We start from the raw sequence: 23,757 nt of genomic DNA, 5'->3' as shown, positions 1-23,757 counted from the left end.
TCCCCTGACCTTCCAGTGTCTGTATCTCACCTCTCCATCCCCCCTGATCTTCCAGTGTTCTGTGTCTCTCACCTCTCCCTCTCCCTCTCCCCTGACCTTCCAGTGTGCTGTGTCTCTCACCTCTCCCTCCCCCTCTCCCCTGGCCTTCCAGTGTTCTGTGTCTCTTACCTCTCCCTCATCTTCTCCCCAGACCTTCCAGTCCTCCATGTCTCTCACCTCTCCCTCCCCCTCTCCCCTGACCCTCCAGTGTGCTGTGTCTCTCACCTCTCCCTCCCCCTCTCCCCTGACCTTCCAGTGTTCTGTGTCTCTCACCTCTCCCTCCCCCTCTCCCCTGACCTTCCAGTGTTCTGTGTCTCTCACCTCTCCCTCATCCCTCTCCCCTGACCTTCCAGTGTCTGTATCTCAGCTCTCCCTCCCCCTCTCCCCTGACCTTCCAGTGTGCTGTGTCTCTCACCTCTCCCTCCCCCTCTCCCCTGACCTTCCAGTCCTCCGTGTCCATCTCGTTGTACAGGGCCTCTCTGCTGGTCATCAGATTCTGTCTCCTTATCTCACTGGTCCTCTGTTCCCACACTGATTTACCACCAGCCTTGTTATTCTTCTGCTGCTCCTTACTGTGGGGAGAGAAAATAAAGAAAATTAGGAAGAAAGAAAGAAAGAAAGAAAGAGAGAGAGAGAGAGAGAGGGAAGTGTAGAAGAAGAAGATGCGGAAAGGAAGAGAGGGATAAGAAAGAAGAGAAGGGGATCAGTTGTGAATGTTGCTAGAAGAGATAGAAGAGAGAACTAGATGTTTTGTTTCTCACAGCCCCCCTAAGCGATGATGTCATAGACCCAACAGCAGACAGACAGCCAGTGAGAAGAGTCCCTGTAGCCCACATAGGAATACACTGCAGAGGTTGCTGTGATGATGATGATGATGATGATTACGATGATGATGGTGGTGAAGATGATTATGATGGAAGTGCCAAAACATCGACAGATACCTCAAATTAAGGTAGTCTTTACACATAAATTGTGTATTACAAGATTTTGTTGAGTAAACCTTTTTGTTAGTTGAATTTTTAAACCACATTATTTTACCAACATTATACCAACAAAATCTCAAACAATTTGTTTCAATGCATACAAACGATACCCTTATTGCGAGACAAAGACAGAGACAAAGACAGAGACAGAGACAAAGACAGAGATGAAGACAGAGCCATGGACTTTTGAGAAGGTAGGGGGTGAAATGTGTTACAGCCGTCAGCCCCCCCTCAACTGCACCTCCACCCCCGGTCCCCTCCCAAATGACCCCTCCTGTACTCCCCCTCGAGTACCTCACCAACACCTCTTACCTCCAACGATTCAGATATTTCAGATCATTCTAGACGTGAATGATGACAAATCCTTATCAGTTTTCAATTCAAATATGACATTTCAATTCATCCTTTTGAATCTACTGAATTGAAACTGGAATTGACCCCAACGACCCCAGCTAGCCAGCTTATCACACCTACTAACAAAATGACAGCCAGCCAGAGGTGAACAAACACCAAAACAAGGATCAGGAATTAGGATTGGCAAAACCCAAACACGTTCCCAAAGTTCCCAGGTGTTCCAGAAACTCCAACTGGAATTATCCAACTGAAGATTTTTTTAAATAATTTTTTTTACCCCCGGAAGTTTTTAGAATTTTGCAACCCTAATCATGAAACAGCACGGAAAGACAGACTGAAAAAACTACACTAACAAAAGAACGACACAAACAACAAAATAAAGGAAAGACAACATCAGAAAAGGATGGATGAGGAAAGGATCAAATAAAAATAAAAAAATAAAAAAGTAAAGCGTAAAATGAGATAAACGAGTAAATACCAGTCAAGCACATTCTCTGTGGCATCGATACGCTCAGTTTTTGTTACTGTCACTCTGAAGAGGAGACAAGGAGGGAGGGAGCGACACAACCAACATAAAAACAACGTCGCCACAACCTTCCTCCCACCACTTCTACCGTACACAACGTTTATATACAACCTTCTCACAACATTTCCTTTTTTCTTTCTGTCCACAACGTTTCCACAACGTTGAGAAGAGTGGGTGTGCTCAGAGTGTTGTTAGTGTAATGAGAAATAGGGGTGCTAGAAATAGGGTTAGTGAGGTTAGTAATGTCCTCCCTCCACCTCTACTATATACAACGTTTATACAACGTTCGCAAGAGTGAGTCCTGGCAGTTAGTGTAAGAAGATGTGGCAAATCTTCTCACAACATTTACAGAACCTTCAGACAACCTTTAGACAACGTTTAGAAGAGTGAGTTAGTGTGTTCGTGTAGGAAGAAGGGTTGGTTTGGAGGAGGGTTAGTTACGGGTAGGTGGCGTGTATAAAAACAGCGCAGCTACAACCTTCCCATGTTTAAACAACCTTTAGGGTTGTCATGATACCAGTCTCACAAGAAAACAAAACATAAAGCGGACTTCAAACCAAATTTTATTAGTCACATGCCGCCGAATACAACAGTGAAACGCTTACTTACAAGCCCCTAACCTACAATGCAGTTTAAAAAATATGAATAAGAATAAGAAATAGAAGTTACAAGTAGTTAAAGAGCAGTGTGCGAGGGCACTGGTTAGTCGAGGTAATTGTTTATTTTTTCTTTATTTAACTAGGCAAGTCAGTTAAGAACAAGTTCTTATTATTATTTACAATGACGGCCTAGGAACAGTGGGTTAACTGCCTTGTTCAGGGAACAGTGGGTTAACTGCCTTGTTCAGGGGAACAGTGGGTTAACTGCCTTGTTCAGGGGAACTGCCTTGTTCAGGGGAACAGTGGGTTAACTGGCTTGTTCAGGGGAACAGTGGGTTAACTGCCTTGTTCAGGGGAACAGTGGGTTAACTGCCTTGTTCAGGGGAACAGTGGGTTAACTGCCTTGTTCAGGGGAACAGTGGGTTAACTGCCTTGTTCAGGGAACAGTGGGTTAACTGCCTTGTTCAGGGGAACAGTGGGTTAACTGCCTTGTTCAGGGGAACAGTGGGTTAACTGCCTTGTTCAGGGGAACAGTGGGTTAACTGCCTTGTTCAGGGAACAGTGGGTTAACTGCCTTGTTCAGGGGAACAGTGGGTTAACTGCCTTGTTCAGGGGAACAGTGGGTTAACTGCCTTGTTCAGGGGAACAGTGGGTTAACTGCCTTGTTCAGGGGAACAGTGGGTTAACTGCCTTGTTCAGGGGAACAGTGGGTTAACTGCCTTGTTCAGGGGAACAGTGGGTTAACTGCCTTGTTCAGGGGAACAGTGGGTTAACTGCCTTGTTCAGGGAACAGTGGGTTAACTGCCTTGTTCAGGGGAACAGTGGGTTAACTGCCTTGTTCAGGGGAACAGTGGGTTAACTGCCTTGTTCAGGGGAACAGTGGGTTAACTGCCTTGTTCAGGGAACAGTGGGTTAACTGCCTTGTTCAGGGGAACAGTGGGTTAACTGCCTTGTTCAGGGGAACAGTGGGTTAACTGCCTTGTTCAGGGAACAGTGGGTTAACTGCCTTGTTCAGGGGAACAGTGGGTTAACTGCCTTGTTCAGGGGAACAGTGGGTTAACTGCCTTGTTCAGGGGAACAGTGGGTTAACTGCCTTGTTCAGGGGAACAGTGGGTTAACTGCCTTGTTCAGGGGAACAGTGGGTTAACTGCCTTGTTCAGGGGAACAGTGGGTTAACTGCCTTGTTCAGGGGAACAGTGGGTTAACTGCCTTGTTCAGGGGAACAGTGGGTTAACTGCCTTGTTCAGGGAACAGTGGGTTAACTGCCTTGTTCAGGGGAACAGTGGGTTAACTGCCTTGTTCAGGGGAACAGTGGGTTAACTGCCTTGTTCAGGGGAACAGTGGGTTAACTGCCTTGTTCAGGGGAACAGTGGGTTAACTGCCTTGTTCAGGGGAACAGTGGGTTAACTGCCTTGTTCAGGGAACAGTGGGTTAACTGCCTTGTTCAGGGGAACAGTGGGTTAACTGCCTTGTTCAGGGGAACAGTGGGTTAACTGCCTTGTTCAGGGGAACAGTGGGTTAACTGCCTTGTTCAGGGGAACAGTGGGTTAACTGCCTTGTTCAGGGAACAGTGGGTTAACTGCCTTGTTCAGGGGAACAGTGGGTTAACTGCCTTGTTCAGGGGAACAGTGGGTTAACTGCCTTGTTCAGGGGAACAGTGGGTTAACTGCCTTGTTCAGGGGAACAGTGGGTTAACTGCCTTGTTCAGGGGAACAGTGGGTTAACTGCCTTGTTCAGGGGAACAGTGGGTTAACTGCCTTGTTCAGGGGAACAGTGGGTTAACTGCCTTGTTCAGGGGAACAGTGGGTTAACTGCCTTGTTCAGGGGAACAGTGGGTTAACTGCCTTGTTCAGGGGAACAGTGGGTTAACTGCCTTGTTCAGGGGAACAGTGGGTTAACTGCCTTGTTCAGGGGAACAGTGGGTTAACTGCCTTGTTCAGGGAACAGTGGGTTAACTGCCTTGTTCAGGGGAACAGTGGGTTAACTGCCTTGTTCAGGGGAACAGTGGGTTAACTGCCTTGTTCAGGGGAACAGTGGGTTAACTGCCTTGTTCAGGGGAACAGTGGGTTAACTGCCTTGTTCAGGGGAACAGTGGGTTAACTGCCTTGTTCAGGGGAACAGTGGGTTAACTGCCTTGTTCAGGGGAACAGTGGGTTAACTGCCTTGTTCAGGGGAACAGTGGGTTAACTGCCTTGTTCAGGGAACAGTGGGTTAACTGCCTTGTTCAGGGGAACAGTGGGTTAACTGCCTTGTTCAGGGGAACAGTGGGTTAACTGCCTTGTTCAGGGGAACAGTGGGTTAACTGCCTTGTTCAGGGGAACAGTGGGTTAACTGCCTTGTTCAGGGGAACAGTGGGTTAACTGCCTTGTTCAGGGGAACAGTGGGTTAACTGCCTTGTTCAGGGGAACAGTGGGTTAACTGCCTTGTTCAGGGGAACAGTGGGTTAACTGCCTTGTTCAGGGGAACAGTGGGTTAACTGCCTTGTTCAGGGGAACAGTGGGTTAACTGCCTTGTTCAGGGAACAGTGGGTTAACTGCCTTGTTCAGGGGAACAGTGGGTTAACTGCCTTGTTCAGGGGAACAGTGGGTTAACTGCCTTGTTCAGGGGAACAGTGGGTTAACTGCCTTGTTCAGGGGAACAGTGGGTTAACTGCCTTGTTCAGGGGAACAGTGGGTTAACTGCCTTGTTCAGGGGAACAGTGGGTTAACTGCCTTGTTCAGGGGCAGAACGACAGATGTTTATTTATTTAGATTTTTTTTACCTTGTCAGCTCGGGGATTCAATCTTGCAACCTTTCGGTTACAAGTCCAACGCTCTAACCACTAGGCTACCTGCCGCCCCATATGTACATGTAGGTAGAGTTATTAAAGTGACTATGCATAGATAATAACAGAGAGTAGCAGCGGCGTAAAGGAGGGGGGGGGGCAATGCAAATAGTCTGGGTAGCCATTTGATTAGATGTTCAGGAGTCTTATGGATTGGGGGTAGAAGCTGTTTAGAAGCCTCTTGGACCTAGACTTGGCGCTCCGGTACCAGCAGTGATGCAACCAGTCAGGATGCTCTCGATGATGCAGCTGTAGAACCTTTTGAGGATCTGAGGACCCATGCCAAATCTTTTCAGTCTCCCGAGGGGGAATAGGTTTTCAAGCCTTGCCACATCCGACGGGCGTCGGAGCCGGTGTAGTACGAGTCGATCTTAGTCCTGTATTGACACTTTGTTTATTTGATGGTTCGTCGGAGGGCATAGCGGGATTTCTTTTAAGCGTCTGGGTTAGAGTCCCGCTCCTTGAAAGCGGCAGCTCTAGCCTTTAGCTCAGTGCGGATGTTGCCTGTAATCCATGGCTTCTGGTTGGGGTATTTACGCGGTCACTGTGGGGACGATCTGACCATATTTTTATTGACAGAGTCACTGGTGCTTCCTGCTTTAATTTTTGCTTATTTGCCAAATGGAGGGCGAGGGAGAGCTTTGTACGCGTCTCTGTGTGTGGAGTAAAGGTGGTCTAGAGTTGTTTTCCCTCTGGTTGCACATTTAACATGCGGATAGAAATTTGATAAAACGAATGTAAGTTTCTCATGTTGGAAACAAACAGCCTTACGATGTCACCCAGAGTCACATGTTGGAAACAAACAGCCTTACGATGTCACCCAGAGTCACATGTTGGAAACAAACAGCCTTACGATGTCACCCAGAGTCACATGTTTCTATTCCAAGCCATAGCACACTATATTTTACAGGACCAAAGAGTTTAGTCTGCTTTCTGTTTTCCTTCCTGCCATGGAAAATCAGGTGTCGTAGGTTTGCGATACTGGTACCGTGACAACGTTTAGAAGACTGTTTGGAGGGGGTTAGTTGTTGGAGTAATGTGTTTGTGCCTCTGTTTAAATCACGACCACAAAGTTAAAGATATTAGTATCTGATGTATGGCACCTTGAATGTGTGTGTCTATGGCTGCGTTTACACAGGCAGCCCAATTCTAATCTTTTGCCCAAAAGAGCTGATCTGATTGGTCAAAAGATCAGAATTGGGCTGCCTGTGTAAATGCAGCCTGTAATATTGTGTAACATGAAGTATTGATAAACAGTATCTTAATACATTATGGTTAATATATAGTAGGGAAATGTACACACACTCCCTCTCCTCCTTCCCATCCCCTACGCCCTCTAAGACATGACTAAATCTATTGTTCTCCGTGTAAAAAACACTAAGACAGGCATAGAGTACCGGGTAAGGACTTTTTATAAAGAGCTAGAGGGGCTTATGTAAAATCTGCTTCTCCTTGCAGAAACAGCAGACAATGGAACACACACACACAAAAGGGCACATCAAACATTTCAAAGGGCCACAGAATTTCAGTAGAAACTATTTCATTTTCCTGTCACTGTCTTTGATGATAAGAAAATGCCATTCTTCTGGCTGTAGTCTGTCTTTGCCCGCTAGCGTTGCCGCGTAGCCACTTAGCTCGTTTCCATTGACTCTGAATGGAATTAGGGTGGAATTACGTTTCAGTGCACTCACTGTCAAATTTGATGATGCTTCGTATGTTTTCTTTTATGGGACCTTGCCACTCCTCGAAGATCAATTAGTATATTTAACCATGCTTCCTTCTCATAACTCGTATAGTGTATTTAACCTCCTTCTCATAATTACTGTAGTGTATTTAACCTTGGTACCTCTTTTGATGATGACTGTGATTAAAGTTGAAGAAGCCTAGGTCAGTGGCTACGGAGATTTAGGTCGAGTGGGAGATGGCGTGTGCATCAGATTGAGTCTTGAAGTGTGTGTCGGTCGGATTGAGTAGAGTGTTGGAGTGTACATTAGACTGAGTACTGATGTACTGTGTGTGTGTGTGTGTGTGTGTGTGTGTGTGTGTGTGTGTGTGTGTGTGTGTGTGTGTGTGTGTGTGTGTGTGTGTGTGTGTGTGTGTGTGTGTGTGTGTGTGTGTGTGTGTGTGTGTACAGTAGCAACTGTTTCCAGTGTATCAGTGTATTCGCTTCCCATTAGTGACACTACTGAAATAACCACAGATCTAGCAACAGACAGATAGATAGATATACTATAGATAGAATATAGATAGAATATAGATAGATAGATAGAATATAGATATATAGATGGATAGAATATAGATAGATAGATAGATAGACAGAATATAGATAGATAGATAGATAGACAGAATATAGATAGATTATAGATAGATATAATATAGATAGATAGATGGATAGAATACATATAGATATAATATAGATAGATAGATGGATAGAATATAGATAGATATATAGATAGAATATAGATAGATATATAGATAGATAGAATATAGATAGATATATAGATATATAGATACAGTGCATTCAGAAAGTATTCAGACCCCTTCATTTTTTACACATTTTGTTACATTACAGCCTTATTCTGAAATGTATTACATAGTTTTCCCCCCTCAACAATCTAGAAACAATACCCCATAATGACAAAGCAAAAACAGGTTTTTATAAATTTTTGCAAATGTAAAAAAAAAAAAAAAAACATAAATATTACATTTACATAAGTATTCAGACCCTTTACTCAGTACTTTGTTGAAGCACCTTTGGCAGCGATTACAGCCTTGAGTCTTCTTGGGTATGACGCTACAAGTTTGGCACACCTGTATTTGGGGAGTTTCTCCCATTAATCGCTGCAGATCCTCTCAAGCTGCACAGCTATTTTCAGGTCTATCCAGAGATGTTCGATCGAGTTCAAGTCCAGGCTCTGGCTGGGCCACTCAAGGACATTCAGAGACTTGTCCTGAAGACACTCCTGCGTGTACTTAGGGTTGGTGTCCTGTTGGAAGGTGAATCTTCACCCCAGTCTGAGGTCCTGAGCCCCCTGGAGCAGGTTTTCATCAAGGATCTCTCTGTAATTTGCTCTGTTCATCTTTCCCTCGATCCTGACTAGTCTCCCATGCTTCACCGTGGGGATGGTGCCAGGTTTCCTCCAGGCGTGGCGCTTGGCATTGAGGCCAAAGAGTTCAGTCTTGGTTTCATCAGACCAGATAATCTTGTTTTTCATTGTCTAAGAGTCCTTTAGGTGCCTTTTGGCAAACTCCAAGCAGTCTGTCGTGTCTTTTATTGAGGAGCGGATTCCATCTGGCCACTCTACCATGAAGGCCTGATTGGTGGAGTGCTGCAGAGATGTTTGTCCTTCTGGAAGATTCTCCCATCTCCACAGAGGAACTCTGGAGCTCTGTCAGAGTGACCATCGGGTTCTTGGTCACCTCCCTGACCAAGGCCCTTCTCCCCGATTGCTCAGTTTGGCCGGGCGGCCAGCTCTAGGAAGAGTCTTGGTGGTTCTAAACTTTTTCCATTTAAGAATGATGGAAGCAACTGTGTTCTTGGGGACCTTCAATGCTGCAGAAATGTTTGGAACCCTTCCCCAGATCGGTGCCTCGACACAATCCTGTCTCGGAGCTCTACAGACAATTCCTTCAACCTCACGGCTTGTTTTTTTTGCTCTGACATGCACTGTCAACTGTGGGACCTTATATAGATGTCCAATCAATTGAATTTACCACAGGTGGACTCCAATCAAGTTGTAGAAACATCAAAGATGATCAATGGAAACAGGATGCACCTGATCTCAATTTTGAGTCTCATAGCAAAGGGTCTGAATACTTATGTAAATAAGGTATTTACATTCTAAAAATCTGTTTTCGCTTTGTCATTATTGGCTGGTGTGTGTAGATTGATGAGGATTATTTGTTTTAAATCCATTTTAAAATGAAGCTGTAATGTAAGAAATGTGAAAAAAGTAAAGGGATCTGAATACTTTCCGAATGCACTGTAGATATATAGAATATAGATAGATAGATAGAATATAGATAGATAGAATATAGCTAGATAGATGTGTACTCTACTCACGCAGCGATGGAGAGGTTAGCGGCAGACAGAGGACTAACTTCAGCCACCTCCTTGGCCTTCTGCAGGGTTGTCTTGGCATTAGCTGCCTCTTCTTGCTCCTCCTCATCCTGGAGAGAGAGAGAGAGAGAGGGAGAGAGAGGGAAGGAGAAATAAACAGAGGGAGAGAAAGGGAGAGAAATAAATAGAGAGAGATAAAAAAAAAGTGAGAGAGAGAAAGAGAGAGCGAGAAAGCGAGAGAGCGAGAGAGAGAGAGAGAGAACATTAGCTATATGAAATAGAACATACAGACTGAATAAGGTCTATCATTGACAGCTAGTGGGGTGTAGAACGTTAGTCAATTAACAATGGCTGCCGTCTGAATAAGGTCTATAGTCTGGTCCAGTCAGTAGTAGACAGGCTCAGTAGAAGAGTAAAACAGTACAGTATAATTCACAAAATTCCCTAGTTTTCCAGAAATCCTTGTTGGAAGTTCCTGGAATTAGGATGGCATAAGTAGGAAATCCAGGAATCCTGGAAAACCCTGGGAATTTGGGGAAAGTGACCATAATTGTGCAACCCTAGTACCATATTCGCCAGGTGAGGAAGGACAGCTCTAGGATCAGCTTGCCATCCCCAAATCCTAACCTTAACGTTATTGTGGAAAACGCAAAACTGACCCAAGATCAGCATAGAGTATAAGGATAACTTCACCCATACAGTCATAGCCAGGTTATGTACAGTTATAGCCAGGTTATGTGCAGCCATAGCCAGGTTATGTACAGTTATAGAAAGGTTATAACCGGGTGAGGTAAAGAAAGGTATAATGTGTTCCAGTACCTTGGTCAACTCCTGAGCATTGGCCAGATTGTCCACGGCGATAGCTAAGAACACATTCAGCAGGGTGTCTGAGAGCAGGGGGTTAAGGAACTGAAAGGACCCACTCAGAAACATTGTGACACAAGCCATGACATTCTGATGAGTATCTGTTCCCTCTGTTTGTGCTCCTCTAGAATGTCTGTACGTGTGTTTTTACGTGTCGCATTACACACACACACCATAGAGAGACTTCAATTGTACTATGTGTGCGTTTGTGTGTGTGTGTGTGTGTGTGAGTCAGCATAGAGCCATGGTCATCAGGATACAGTTGCCGAAGAGTGTGAGCACTATGAAGAAGACGGAGTAGGCCATTCCACCGTTTACTCCTCCCTGAGACTTGATCCCATCATACATCACCATGTTCCAGTCTTCACCCGTCAGGATCTGAACACACGCACGCACGCACACACACGCACGCACACGCACGCACACGCACAGATCATCATACATGACACACGTCATATCTGTGCAGTTTCCATTTGACACACGGCACAGTAAAACACTAGTGTTGAGTCATTTGCATGTGCTCACACTCACGGGAGAAAAATACAAGATGTTACTACACAAGTAATCAACGCACAAAGCGTGTTCACACAATGTTCACACGACGTGAGTCAAGCTAGTCAGAGAAACAGGAGAACTAAATACAATAAGAAACAAGTCCTACGAGTCAGAGACTAGAGCAGCCAATCAAATCTAGAAACAGGATGTGAATACAATGACCAGAGTGCTGTACTACCGTGTCAAAAGCAGAGAGCAGGTGTTTGGTATGAGACAGAACCTACAGCGTGGGCCCTTTCACATCCCCCTGTGTGATCCCAATCCTGGGGCGTTTGGTGCCCCGATTCGCTCTAGTAGGCATGTGTAATACCTGGCTGTAGCGAATCCTGGCCCTGCGTGAGTAGCGGGTCTAAGATGCAGGAACAGTGGACCTACCAGGTATTGTAATGCGGCAGCGTGAGCCGCGCGGAATGTTTTGGCCTGTTGTAAACAGGCTAGCTCGCTGACGTCATGTCAAATGTACATATCTCTAATCGCGCCCTAAAACTGTTATTTTCAGGTCTTGGGAAAGCAAAACATTATGTAGAATTCTCACAAACGCTCCAGGAAACCAAACCAGATAACCAAATCTCACATGTGAAAACACCCTGTATCACCAAAGAATGGTCCAATGTCTAACCTGAAATACTGTCATTATAGCTGCAGGAAAGGTGTCAAAGTTGGTGGCCGGCGTGCCACCTTCAAAGTTGAATCTGGGAGGGAGAAAGAGAGAGGGCGAGAGAGGGACAAAGGGAGAGAGAGGAGCGAGCGAGAGAGAAGTGCGAGAAATTATGATATATCATGGATACGTCCGGACAGATCCACACAGAAGGAAGTCCATTGTGAGTTGACAGTTCCTCAAGTCTCTCTCTCCACGCCATGAAGTCCATCATCAGTTTATGCGTGTGTGTGTATTATTTAACAGATGTTCTTATCCAGAGCGACTTACAGGAGCAATTAGGGTTAAGTGCCTTGCTCAAGGGAACATCAACATATTTTTCACCTAGTCCGCCTGGGGATTCGAACCAGTGACCTTTGGGTTACTGGCCCAATGTCTACCTGCCTCCCATTGTCTATGTATGTGTGTGTGTGGGTGTGTACGTAACAGCCCTTGGATTCCTGCATGTGTGTGTGTGTGTGTGTGTGTGTGTGTGTGTGTGTGTGTGTGTGTGTGTGTGTGTGTGTGTGTGTGTGTGTGTGTGTGTGTGTGTGTGTGTGTGTGTGTCAGCATGCGTGTGAACATGTGTGTGTGTATGTGTGTGTGTGTGTGTCAGCGTGCGTGTGAACCTGTGTGTGTGTATGTGTGTGTGTACTGACTGTCCACCGAAGAGCTGCATGCCCAAAAGGGCAAAGACGACAATGAAGAGGAAGAGGAGGAAGAGCAAACTGATGATGGACTTCATAGAGTTGAGTAATGATACCACCAAGTTACGTAGAGGGGCCCAGTACCTAGGGAGAGAGGATGAGGAGAGAGGATGAGAAAGATGGGGAGGGAGAGAGAGAGAGAGAGGATGAGAAAGATGGGGAGGGAGAGAGAGAGAGAGAGAGAGGGTATGAAGGAAAAAGAAAGAAAGGAAGAAAGAAAGGGAAGAGAGAGGTTAGTGGACAGGCATAAAAAAACATCAAGACCTCTGCATGTGTGTGTGAGACTCACTTGGTGACTTTGAAGATCCTGAGGAGTCGGAGGGCTCTTAACACACTGATGCCAAACGATGTCCCTGGCTTAATGACCGCGTATATCACCTCAAATATACTGCCCACGATCACCTAACACACACACACATCACATGCATTCATGTGGATTAGAACACACACAAAGTGAATTGACTGGTTCTGAATGATACAAACAAAAGGTATCGTCACTTCATAGTCAATATAGTTCAGCTAGTGCCCATGAAATGATTTTCAGCTTCAGATGCACATTATCAACAGTAGTAGAAGCTATAGTAGTAGTATACTGGTGGTATAGTAGTAGTATAGTGGTAATATATTAGTAGTATACTAGTGGCACAGTAGTAGTATCAGTAGTAGTATAGTAGTAATATGGTAGTGGTATACTGGTGGCACAGTAGTTGTATAGTAGTAATATATTAGTAGTATACTGGTGGTATAGTAGTAGTATAGTAGTAATGCATTGGTAGTGTACTGGTGTTATAGTAGTGGTATAGTAGTAATATATTAGTAGTATACTGGTGGTTTAGTGGTAGTATAGCAATAATATATTAGTACAGTAGTAGAACAGTAGTAATGTCGTCGTAGTAATTTAGTAATATAGTAGTATTATAGTAATAGAATAGTAGTAATATAGTAATATAGTAGTATTATAGTAGTAGCACAGTAGTAGAACAGTAGTAGTAATATAGTAATATAGTAGTGGTATAGTAGTAGAATAGTAGTAATATAGTAGTAGCATAGTAGTAATACAGTAGTATAGTAGTACTATAGTAGTAATATAGTAGTAATATAGTAGTAGAATAGTAGTAATATAGTAGAATAGTAGTAATATAGTAGTAGTATAGTAGCAATATAGTAGTATAGTAGTAATATGGTAGTAGTATAGTAGCAATATGGTAGTAGTATGGTAGTACCATAGTAGTATAGCGGTAATATAGTAGTAGTATAGCAGCAACATAGTAGTATAGTAGTGGTATAGTAGGAGTATAGTGGTAATATGGTGGCAGTATATTAGTAGTATAGTAGTATGGCAGTACTATAGTAGTAGTATAGTAGTACTATGGTAGTAGTATAGTGGTAATATAGTAGTAGCATAGTGGTAATATGGTGGTAGTATAGTAGTAATATAGTAGTATGGTGGTAATATAGTAGTAGTATAGTAGCGATACAGTAGTGGTATGGTAGTACTATTGCAGTAGTATAGTAGTAATATAGTAGCATTACAGTCGTAATATAGTAGTAATATAGTAGTACTATAGTAGTAGTATAGTGGTAATATAGTAGTACTATAGTAGTAGCAGGAGTAACAGCTCTACTCACAACACAGTCAAAGCAGTTGAAGGAGGAGTTGAAGTAGGGCCTAGTCCCCAAGCCATACATCTTAATACACATCTCTGACATGAACAGGCCCAGGAATATAAACTCTGCATAGACTGGAGAGAGAGAGAGAGAGAGAGAGAGAGAGAGAGAGAGAGAGAGAGAGAGAGAGAGAGAGAGAGAGAGAGAGAGAGAGAGAGAGAGAGAGAGAGAGAGAGAGAGAGAGAGAGAGAGAGAGAGAGAGAGAGAGAAGGGGGATTTAGACAGAGATAGAGAAAGTGGAAGGGAAGGAAGGGAAGAGATAGAGAATCAGGTTAGATGACTGGAGATCAATAATGACACCAGCTAGTCTATGATGGCAGACTGCTGTGATGATAACTCTACATGCCTAATAGACTTCATCAGCTAGACATCTTATGGAAATTAGACTGGACACTAGCCATGCATAATCACTTCAGTTCAGGAAGTGTGCGTGAGACTCACAGAGACAGGAGGACAGCATCTCAGGCCTGGTCGTAGTGCACATTGTGTTGAGGTGAGGTGTGTGTGTGATCATGGAGTGTGTGGGTGTGTTTGCCTGTGCGTGTGTGTGTTTTCATGTGTGTGTGTGCATGTACATCTACTCACAGAGAAAGTCGGAGAGGATCTCAGGCTGTTCATAGTGTACCACCGCCACACACATGGTGTTGAGGCCCACCAGACTCAGTACGGTCCAGTAGAAGGCCTGAGTCTTCACCATCTTACGGATGAAGAACCGGATCCGCCGCTCGTTCCTATTGTAGTTGGACCCATCCTGTAGACCACCTCGGCCAAACGGGTCTCCTAGAAGAAGATGAAGAGTTATAGATCTGTCATTCGCCTTGAAAACAACGTTTGATAAGCGGTAGATCCGTTCTATCTGTGCTATTTCTATGCTAAGTATTTTTACTTTTGTCATACAGTTGAAGTCGGAAGTTTACATACACTCAGGTTGGAGTCATTAAAACTCGTTTTTCAACCACTCCACAAATTTCTTGTTAACAAACTATAGTTTTGGCAAGTTAGGACATCTACTTTGTGCATGACACAAGTAATTTTTCCAACAGTTGTTTACAGACAGATTATTTCAATTATAACTCACTGTATCACAATTCCAGTGGCATACCTACAGGAAATATTAGAATATCTTCTTTCTAATGACGTGGAAGGTATTTCTCAACTCCTAACATTGAGCACATTACACTCACTGAAGTCTCTGACATAGACTTTGAAAAAGCACCCGCAAACAGTCAAGTGCCGCTGACTGATGGTAAAAGCTTTCTTGACTTGAACATACATTTTAGCCAACACTTTGCTAACTTTTGTTTAACCAGCTAAAGAGCTGCTTTTAGTGAAAACGTGTTTGGAGTTACCTTTCTAGCTAATAGCCTATGTTATAGTGTACACTGCCTCCAATTATAATGTGGGGAGGTCAAAATAATGAAAAGATCTACCAAATCTATTCATATTAAAATGTTGATTAGTTCTCCTTGCCATAATCATTCACCTGATAAGAAAAGACATGATACATTTATTTTTGCTAACGTATGATGGGGGTCCCTGGGTCGCCGGTTGCCTGGGAGGGGGCGCCTGAGCAAGAAAAGGTTGAAGATCCCTGTTTTACACGGTAATGCTTCTTCGTTATATTATTATGATATTATAAATAATTGTGTAATAAAAACCATTAGCTCCACCGTCTTCCCCCTCCTCTGGATTCAGCAGCTCTTTCTTGCTCTTGGTCTTGACGGTTCCTGGAGGATATAGAAAGATAGAATGTTCCAATCTCTCTCTCTCTCTGACACACACACTCATTCTCTCTCTCGGTATCACAAACAAGGTTTCCATCCAACCTTTTTATGCGGGTAAAGTACATATCGGATTTCCATCATGACAGGCCTGATGGAAACCGAACATTCTTCGCCAAACTTTCCAAATGTCGACAAATCAAAATACGCAAGACAAGGTGGGATCTTTTTTGTGTCAGTAAAATGAATTATGCGAGAAATGGCGGTGGAAACCCTTTTATGCGCAAATATTGATATAATAACCATCATATCGTAAACTTGGAGTCACGCGATGACATGTTGTGTGGTCCTCCCACTAAGACTCGTCAGGAAAGCACATCGTTTATTAGGCTCCAGATGAAAGACAGTGTTGTGAAAGTCACAGGAGGTTGGTGGCACCTTCATTAGGGAGAGCGGGCACGTTTTAATGACTGGAGCAGAATTCGTGGAATGGTAACAAATACACCAAACATGGTCTCCATGTGTTTGATGCCATTCCATTTCCTCCTTTCCGGCCATTATTATGAGCCGTTCTGTGGGGAAAGTGCAACGTGATGAGCTTGATGTTCCTTTCCAATAAATATCGAGGGTCTTATTCTGGTGACATGATCATCGATGCTTGGCTGCCATTTGACAAATAAAAATAATCTTGCTCCGTTTTACGGGCTCCTAACCAACTGTACTATTTTGTTAGTTGTTTCGTGTGAGTGTAACTCATTTGGTACATAATGTTGCTGCTACTGTCTCTTATGACCGAAAAGAGCTTCTGGACATCAGAACAGCGATTACTCACCTCGAACTGGACAAAGACTTTTTATTTAATGAGTCTGACGCTGCTTTGTCGAGACAAGGCCCAAATCCCCATCATCAGCGTGAAGAAAAGACGGAGAAAAAGGGGGAGGAGGGCTGGGTGCCTTGTAAGAATTCACAGACAAGTAGGTAAACCACCACTACCCTCTGTATTATTGGCCAACGTGCAGTCATTGGAAAACAAACTGGACGATCTATGATTAAGACTATCCTACCAACAGGACATTAAAAACTGTAATATCTTTTGTTTCACCGAGACTTGGCTGAACAAAGACAAGGATAATATAGAGCTGGCTGGCTTCTCCGTGTTTTGGCAGGACAGAGCAGCTACGTCTGGTAAGACGAGGGGTGGGGGTGTGTGTCTATTTGCCAGTAACTGCTGGTGCGCGACGTCTAATATTAAAGAAGTCTCAAGGTATTGCTCGCCTTAGGTTGAATACCTCATGATAAGCTGTAGACCACACTATCTACCAAGAGATGTCTCATCTACATTATTCTTAGCCGTCTATTTACCACCACAAACCAATGCGGGCACTAAGACCGCACTCAGCGAGCTGCATAAGGCCATAAGCAAACAAGAAAATTCTAATCCAGAAGTGGCTCTCCTAGTGGCCTGTGACTTTAATGAGGGAAAACTTAAATCTGTTTTACCTCATTTCTACCAGCATGTCACATGTGCAACCAGAGGAAAACTCTAGACCACCTTTACTCCACACACAGAGACTCTCCCTCGCCCTCCATTTTGCAAATCTGACCATAATTCTATCCTCCCGATTCCTGCTTACAAGCAAAAACTAAAGCAGGAAGTACCAATGTCTCGCTCAATACGGAAGTGGTCAGATGACGCGGATGCTACGCTACAGGACTGTTTTGCTAGCACAGACTGGAATATGTTCCGGGATTCATCCAATGGCATTGAGGAATATCTCGACTCAATCACTGGCTTCATCAATAAGTGCATCGATGACATCGTCCCCACAGTGACCGTATGTGCATTTCCCAACCAGAACCCATGGATTACAGGCAACATCCGCACCTAGCTAAAGGCTAAAGCTGCCGCTTTCAAGGAGCGGGACACCAATCTGGATGCTTATAAGAAATCCCACTATGCCCTCAGACGAACCATCAAACAGGCAAAGCGTCAATACAGGACTAAGATTGAATCCTACTACATCAGCTCTGACGCTAGTCGGATGTGGCAAGGATTGAAAACTATTACAGACTACAAAGGGTAACACAGTCGCGAGCTGCCCAGTGACGCGAGCCTACCAGACTAGCTAAAAGCCTTTTATGCTCGCTTCGAGGCAAGCAACACTGAAGCATGCATGAGAGCACCAGCTGTTCCGGACGACTGTGTGATCACGCTCTCCGTAACCGATGTGAGCAAGACCTTTAAACAGGTCAAAATTCACAAAGCCGTGGGGCCAGATGGATTACCAGGACGTGTACTCAAAGCATGCGTGGATCAACTGGCAAGTGTATTCACTGACATTTTCAACAGCTCCCTGTCCGAGTCTATAATACCTATATGTTTCAAACGGACCACTAAAGTCCCTGTGCCCAAGAAAGCGAAGGTAACAGTACGGCCCAGTACATCACTGGGGCCAAGCTTCCTGACATCCAGGACCTCTATACTAGGCAGTGTCAGAGGAAAGCCCAATAAATTGTCAAAGACTCCAGTCACCCAAGTCAGAGACTGTTCTCTCTGCTACCGCACGGCAAGCGGTACCGGAGCGCCAAATCTAGGACCAAAAGGCTCCTTAACAGCTTCTACCCCCAAACCATAAGACTGCTGAATAGCTAATCAAATGGCTACCCAGACTATTTACATTGAACACCCCCCTTTGTTTTTACACTGCTGCTACTCTCTATTTATTATCTATGCATAGTCACATTACAAATGACCTGGACTAACCTGTACCCCCGCACTCGGTACCGGAACCCCTTGTGTTACTTTTTGATTGACTCAATTAAAAAAAAAACTTTAGCTTATTTAGTAAATATTTTATTAACTCTATTTCTTGAGCTGCATTGTTGGTTAAGGGCTTGTAAGTAAACATCTCACAGTAAGGTCTACACCTGTTGTATTTGACGCATGTGACAATACCAGAGAGGACACACTCACTATACAACACACATTGTTTTGTGAGCAAACAATCAGTAGAGTTGGAAATGCGATGGAAACCCATTTAACTTGCATTTCTCATACAGTAAATGGGAATTTAACCCCAAAAAATGTTTTTAATGTGGACTACATCATCACGTACAGCCTTTTATATGCAACAAGTCAATGTGACAGAAACATCTCTGGAGGGAAAAAGCACGGGAGGGGGGGGGGGGGGGTAAGAAAATCTATCGCCAGTTGGATGGAAATCTAGCTTCTTTCACAAATTGTTCTTTCTCTCAACCAACACGATTCTCTCATACACTTTCTGTCTCTCTCTCTCAACCAACACGATTCTCTCATACACTTTCTGTCTCTCTCTCAACCAACACGATTCTCTCATACACTTTCTGTCTCTCTCTCTCAACCAACACGATTCTCTCATACACTTTCTGTCTCTCTCTCTCAACCAACACGATTCTCTCATACACTTTCTGTCTCTCTCTCAACCAACATAATTCTCTCATACACTTTCTGTCTCTCTCTCTCAACCAACACGATTCTCTCATACACTTTCTGTCTCTCTCTCTCAACCAACACGATTCTCTCATACACTTTCTGTCTCTCTCAACCAACACGATTCTCTCATACACTTTCTGTCTCTCTCTCAACCAACATAATTCTCTCATACACTTTCTGTCTCTCTCTCAACCAACATGATTCTCTCATACACTTTCTGTCTCTCTCTCAACCAACATGATTCTCTCATACACTTTCTGTCTCTCTCTCAACCAACATGATTCTCTCATACACTTTCTGTCTCTTTCTCTCAACCAACACGATTCTCTCATACACTTTCTGTCTCTCTCTCTCAACCAACACGATTCTCTCATACACTTTCTGTCTCTCTCTCTCAACCAACACGATTCTCTCATACACTTTCTGTCTCTTTCTCTCAACCAACATGATTATCTCATACACTTTCTGTCTCTTTCTCTCAACCAACACGATTCTCTCATACACTTTCTGTCTCTCTCTCTCAACCAACACGATTCTCTCATACACTTTCTGTCTCTCTCTCTCAACCAACACGATTCTCTCATACACTTTCTGTCTCTTTCTCTCAACCAACACGATTCTCTCATACACTTTCTGTCTTTGACTCATTTCTCTCATCTCTTCCCCCCACCCACCCACCCACCCCCCACTCTGACTGAAGTAGACTGAAGCAACTTTACCGGTAAAAATGGTACCATCCTCATTCAGAAGGACCTCCTCTGTAGAAACACAATAATGCATGGTCAACGACGACACATCATGTCAGTTGTCAGTTTGTATCGAGTTAAAGAGCAATATCTTAAAGAACAGTGTTACAGTTTGTGTAAAGGAAGTGTGTGTGTGTGCATGTGTTTTTACTTACCTGCTTTACAGATCCATTCTAGATAACCGTTTAGCTCTCTCTCTATTTGTTGCTGGCGTCTCAATTTGAGGAACTCTGCACGGTTTTCCACTCGCTCTCTCTCTTTGGCAAACTCTCTGTAGGGGTAGTGCACACACTCACAATCACTTACTGGTAACACACTATATCTAGTACACACACTAGGGTCACACACTCACACACATATCCATGTGCGCGCACACACACACACACACACACACACACACACACACACACACACACACACACACACACACACACACACACACACACACACACACACACACACACACACACACACACACACACACACACACACACACACACACACACACAGCAGGTAAAATACTCTGTCTAAATCTCTAGTCACATGTGAATGAATAGCGCTCCCCCTTTTCTGAAGAGTTCCATAAATCGGCATCCATGGATTACCACGCTCTTCCCAGACTCCCTGGCGCACGGCCGCAATAAAAGCATGTGTGTGTGTGTCTCTACTGTGTGTGCGTGTCTTCCCGTCCGCTGTGCGTCAGTGGATTTGGGGCGAACACAGATTAGCAGAGTTCAGTCAGTGTGAGGGGATTGAGGGTTGAGGGGTGAGCGCCGTTGAAAATGCCTGTCAGATTAGCAGGTTAACCAACACACAGACTCCTCTCCAAGAAACGGCTGATAATAACTTCCTCATAATGGATTGAATAACATCGCCCTGAGCTCAGCTGAATAGGGTTGATGTTACAGATTTAGGATTAGTGTTAAAATACACTTAGGATCACTCTTAGAAAAACCTCAATCCAGGAGTCGTAAAAGTGGTGTTTATACGTGTTAAAGACCATTCTATACACTTAGGATATCTGTTAGGATAAGTGTTTAACACTGTTACAGATGTAGTATAACGGTTTAATACTTCTCTGTTACAGAGTTAGGATAACTCTTAGAGAATCTCAGGATAATTCTTAAAGACTATTGGGATAACTCTTAGAGAATCTCAGGATAATTCTTAAAGACTATTGGGATAACTCTTAGAGAATCTCAGGATAATTCTTAAAGACTATTGGGATAACTCTTAGAGAATCTCAGGACAATTCTTAAAGACTATTGGGATAACTCTTAGAGAATCTCAGGACAATTCTTAAAGACTATTGGGATAACTCTTAGAGAATCTCAGGATAATTCTTAAAGACTATTGGGATAACTCTTAGAGAAACTCAGGATAATTCTTAAAGACTATTGGGATAACTCTTAAAGAATCTCAGGATAATTCTTAAAGACTATTGGGATAACTCTTAGAGAATCTCAGGATAATTCTTAAAGACTATTGGGATAACTCTTAGAGAATCTCAGGATAATTCTTAAAGACTATTGGGATAACTCTTAGAGAATCTCAGGATAATTCTTAAAGACTATTGGGATAACTCTTAGAGAATCTCAGGACAATTCTTAAAGACTATTGGGATAACTCTTAGAGAATCTCAGGATAATTCTTAAAGACTCTTGGGATAACTCTTAAAGAATCTCAGGATAATTCTTAAAGACTATTGGGATAACTCTTAAAGACTCTTAGGATAATTCTTAAAGACTCTTAGGATAACTAGAAAACCGTCAATCTAGGACCTGAGAGACTGTGTTTAGAGAGGGGTGGAGGAGGGAGTATTAGAGAGGGGTGGAGGAGGGAGTATTAGAGAGGGGTGGAGGAGGGAGTATTAGAGAGGGGTGGAGGAGGGAGTATTAGAGAGGGGTGGAGGAGAGAGTATTAGAGAGGGGTGGAGGAGGGAGTATTAGAGAGGGGTGGAGGAGGGAGTATTAGAGAGGGGTGGAGGAGGGAGTATTAGAGAGGGGTGGAGGAGGGAGTATTAGAGAGGGGTGGAGGAGGAAGTATTAGAGAGGGGTGGAGGAGGGAGTATTGGAGAGGGGTGGAGGAGGGAGTATTAGAGAGGGGTGGAGGAGGGAGTATTAGAGAGGGGTGGAGGAGGGAGTATTGGAGAGGGGTGGAGGAGGGAGTATTAGAGAGGGGTGGAGGAGGGAGTATTGAGGAAGGAAAGTTGCGAACGGATCAGTTAAACACACACACACACAGGTGTGTGTATTTACGTACCCTGAGAGGACGCCCAGCACCAGATTTAACATGAAGAAGGACCCGATGATGATGAGGGGGATGTAATACATCCAGTTCCAGGCACTTCCCTCTACATCATTACTCTGGAGAGAATGACAGACAAGCATCATTACTCTGGAGAGACAGACATACATCATTACTCTGGAGAGACAGACATCATTACTCTGGAGAGACAGACAGACATCATTAATCTGGAGAGACAGACAGATAGACATACATCATTACTCTGGAGAGATAGACAGATAGACAGCCATGAGGTTAGTCAGACAGACAGACAGACAGACAGACAGACAGACAGACAGACAGACAGACAGACAGACAGACAGACAGACAGACAGGAGATTAGTCAGACAGATAGACATACAGAAGGTTAGTTAGTAAGACAGACAGATAGACAGACAGGAGGTTAGTCAGACAGACAGACAGACAGACAGGTTAGTTAGACAGACATACAGACATGAGGTTAATCAGACAGACAGACATACAGAAGGTTAGTTAGTAAGACAGACAGATAGACAGACAGAAGGTTAGTCAGACAGACAGACAGGTTAATCAGACAGACAGACAGACAGATAGACATACAGGTCAGACAGACAGACAGACAGGACGTTAGTCAGACAGACAGACAGGACGTTAGTCAGACAGACAGGCAGGACGTTAGTCAGACAGACAGACAGGACGTTAGTCAGACAGACATGAGATCAAACAAACAGAGCTGAACAATGTATTAAATGTGCATCTAAAAGTGGTTCCATTCCACAAATACCAGTCCTGCCCATTTCCATACTTCTTACATAACACTAGCGTGTGTTTTCCCAAACATTTGGAAGGAATGGAATAGAATATGATGTGGACTGTAAATTATACATTGTGTCTAGATGTGTTGCCAATGAATTATACATTGTGTGGAAATCTGTATTACATTAGCAGACCATAGTGTTCCCTGTGCTGTATATTCTTACAAGGATTAGTATTTACAATGAAATCACTTACAGCACATAGCATAACATGACGACCCATCCCTCCATGGTGATATACTGGAAGCACAGGGAGGACAGCGAACACACACACACACTTCAACCCCCCTAAACACGCACACACAGTCCATCACCCCACACACACACACTTCAACCCCCCCAAACACGCACACACACACACACAGTCCATCACCCCACACACACACACTTCAACCCCCCCAAACACGCACACACACACAGTCCATCACCCCACACACACACACTTCAACCCCCCCAAACACGCACACACACACAGTCCATCACCCCACACACACACACTTCAACCCCCCCAAACACGCACACACACACAGTCCATCACCCCACACACACACACTTCCACCCCACACACAGCCCTGTATACTCACATAGTATAACATGTCGGTCCAACCCTCCATGGTGATACATTGGAATACAGTGAGGACAGCAAAGAGAATGTTGTCGAATTGGGTGATCCCATAGTTGGGCCCCAGCCAATAGCCTTTACACGTGGTCCCATTAGGACACAATCTGGACGGTAACTCTGTACCGCATGGCAACTCATCATAAATCTCATCTATAGAGGAGAGAGAAAGAGAGGGAGGGGAGAGAGGGGAGGGGGAGCGAGAGAGTAGGGGAACAAGTGAGGGAGAGATGAGATTGATTAGAGTTGAAATCAGCATAAGAAAACAGGGAAGTGGTGGTCCAGTAAAATAATTGAAGGGAT

The 23,757-nt window shown here is 44.0% G+C and overlaps 1 protein-coding gene across 1 annotated transcript in view; it reads right to left on the bottom strand.

Moving 5' to 3' along the window:
* The window catches only part of cacna1ab (calcium channel, voltage-dependent, P/Q type, alpha 1A subunit, b), a 336,628-nt gene that overhangs the window by 103,837 nt on the left and 209,034 nt on the right, over window positions 1-23,757 (bottom strand). The window contains exons 8-21 of the mRNA XM_071389579.1: window positions 23,420-23,607; window positions 22,018-22,121; window positions 19,911-20,026; window positions 19,729-19,767; window positions 15,475-15,543; window positions 14,402-14,596; window positions 13,778-13,890; window positions 12,438-12,550; window positions 12,101-12,232; window positions 11,424-11,496; window positions 10,510-10,627; window positions 10,205-10,272; window positions 9,389-9,495; window positions 455-611 (exon numbers count right to left, since the gene is read on the bottom strand). Of these exons, the coding sequence (XP_071245680.1) occupies window positions 455-611; window positions 9,389-9,495; window positions 10,205-10,272; window positions 10,510-10,627; window positions 11,424-11,496; window positions 12,101-12,232; window positions 12,438-12,550; window positions 13,778-13,890; window positions 14,402-14,596; window positions 15,475-15,543; window positions 19,729-19,767; window positions 19,911-20,026; window positions 22,018-22,121; window positions 23,420-23,607 (1,592 nt within the window). The remainder of the gene's footprint in view (window positions 1-454; window positions 612-9,388; window positions 9,496-10,204; window positions 10,273-10,509; window positions 10,628-11,423; window positions 11,497-12,100; window positions 12,233-12,437; window positions 12,551-13,777; window positions 13,891-14,401; window positions 14,597-15,474; window positions 15,544-19,728; window positions 19,768-19,910; window positions 20,027-22,017; window positions 22,122-23,419; window positions 23,608-23,757) is intronic.

The sequence above is a fragment of the Salvelinus alpinus genome, chromosome 2 (assembly GCF_045679555.1).
Source record: "Salvelinus alpinus chromosome 2, SLU_Salpinus.1, whole genome shotgun sequence".
NCBI classification, from domain to species: Eukaryota; Metazoa; Chordata; class Actinopteri; order Salmoniformes; family Salmonidae; genus Salvelinus; species Salvelinus alpinus.
The sequence above is the reverse complement of the archived record's forward strand: the minus strand, read 5'-3'. Positions and strand labels throughout refer to the sequence as shown.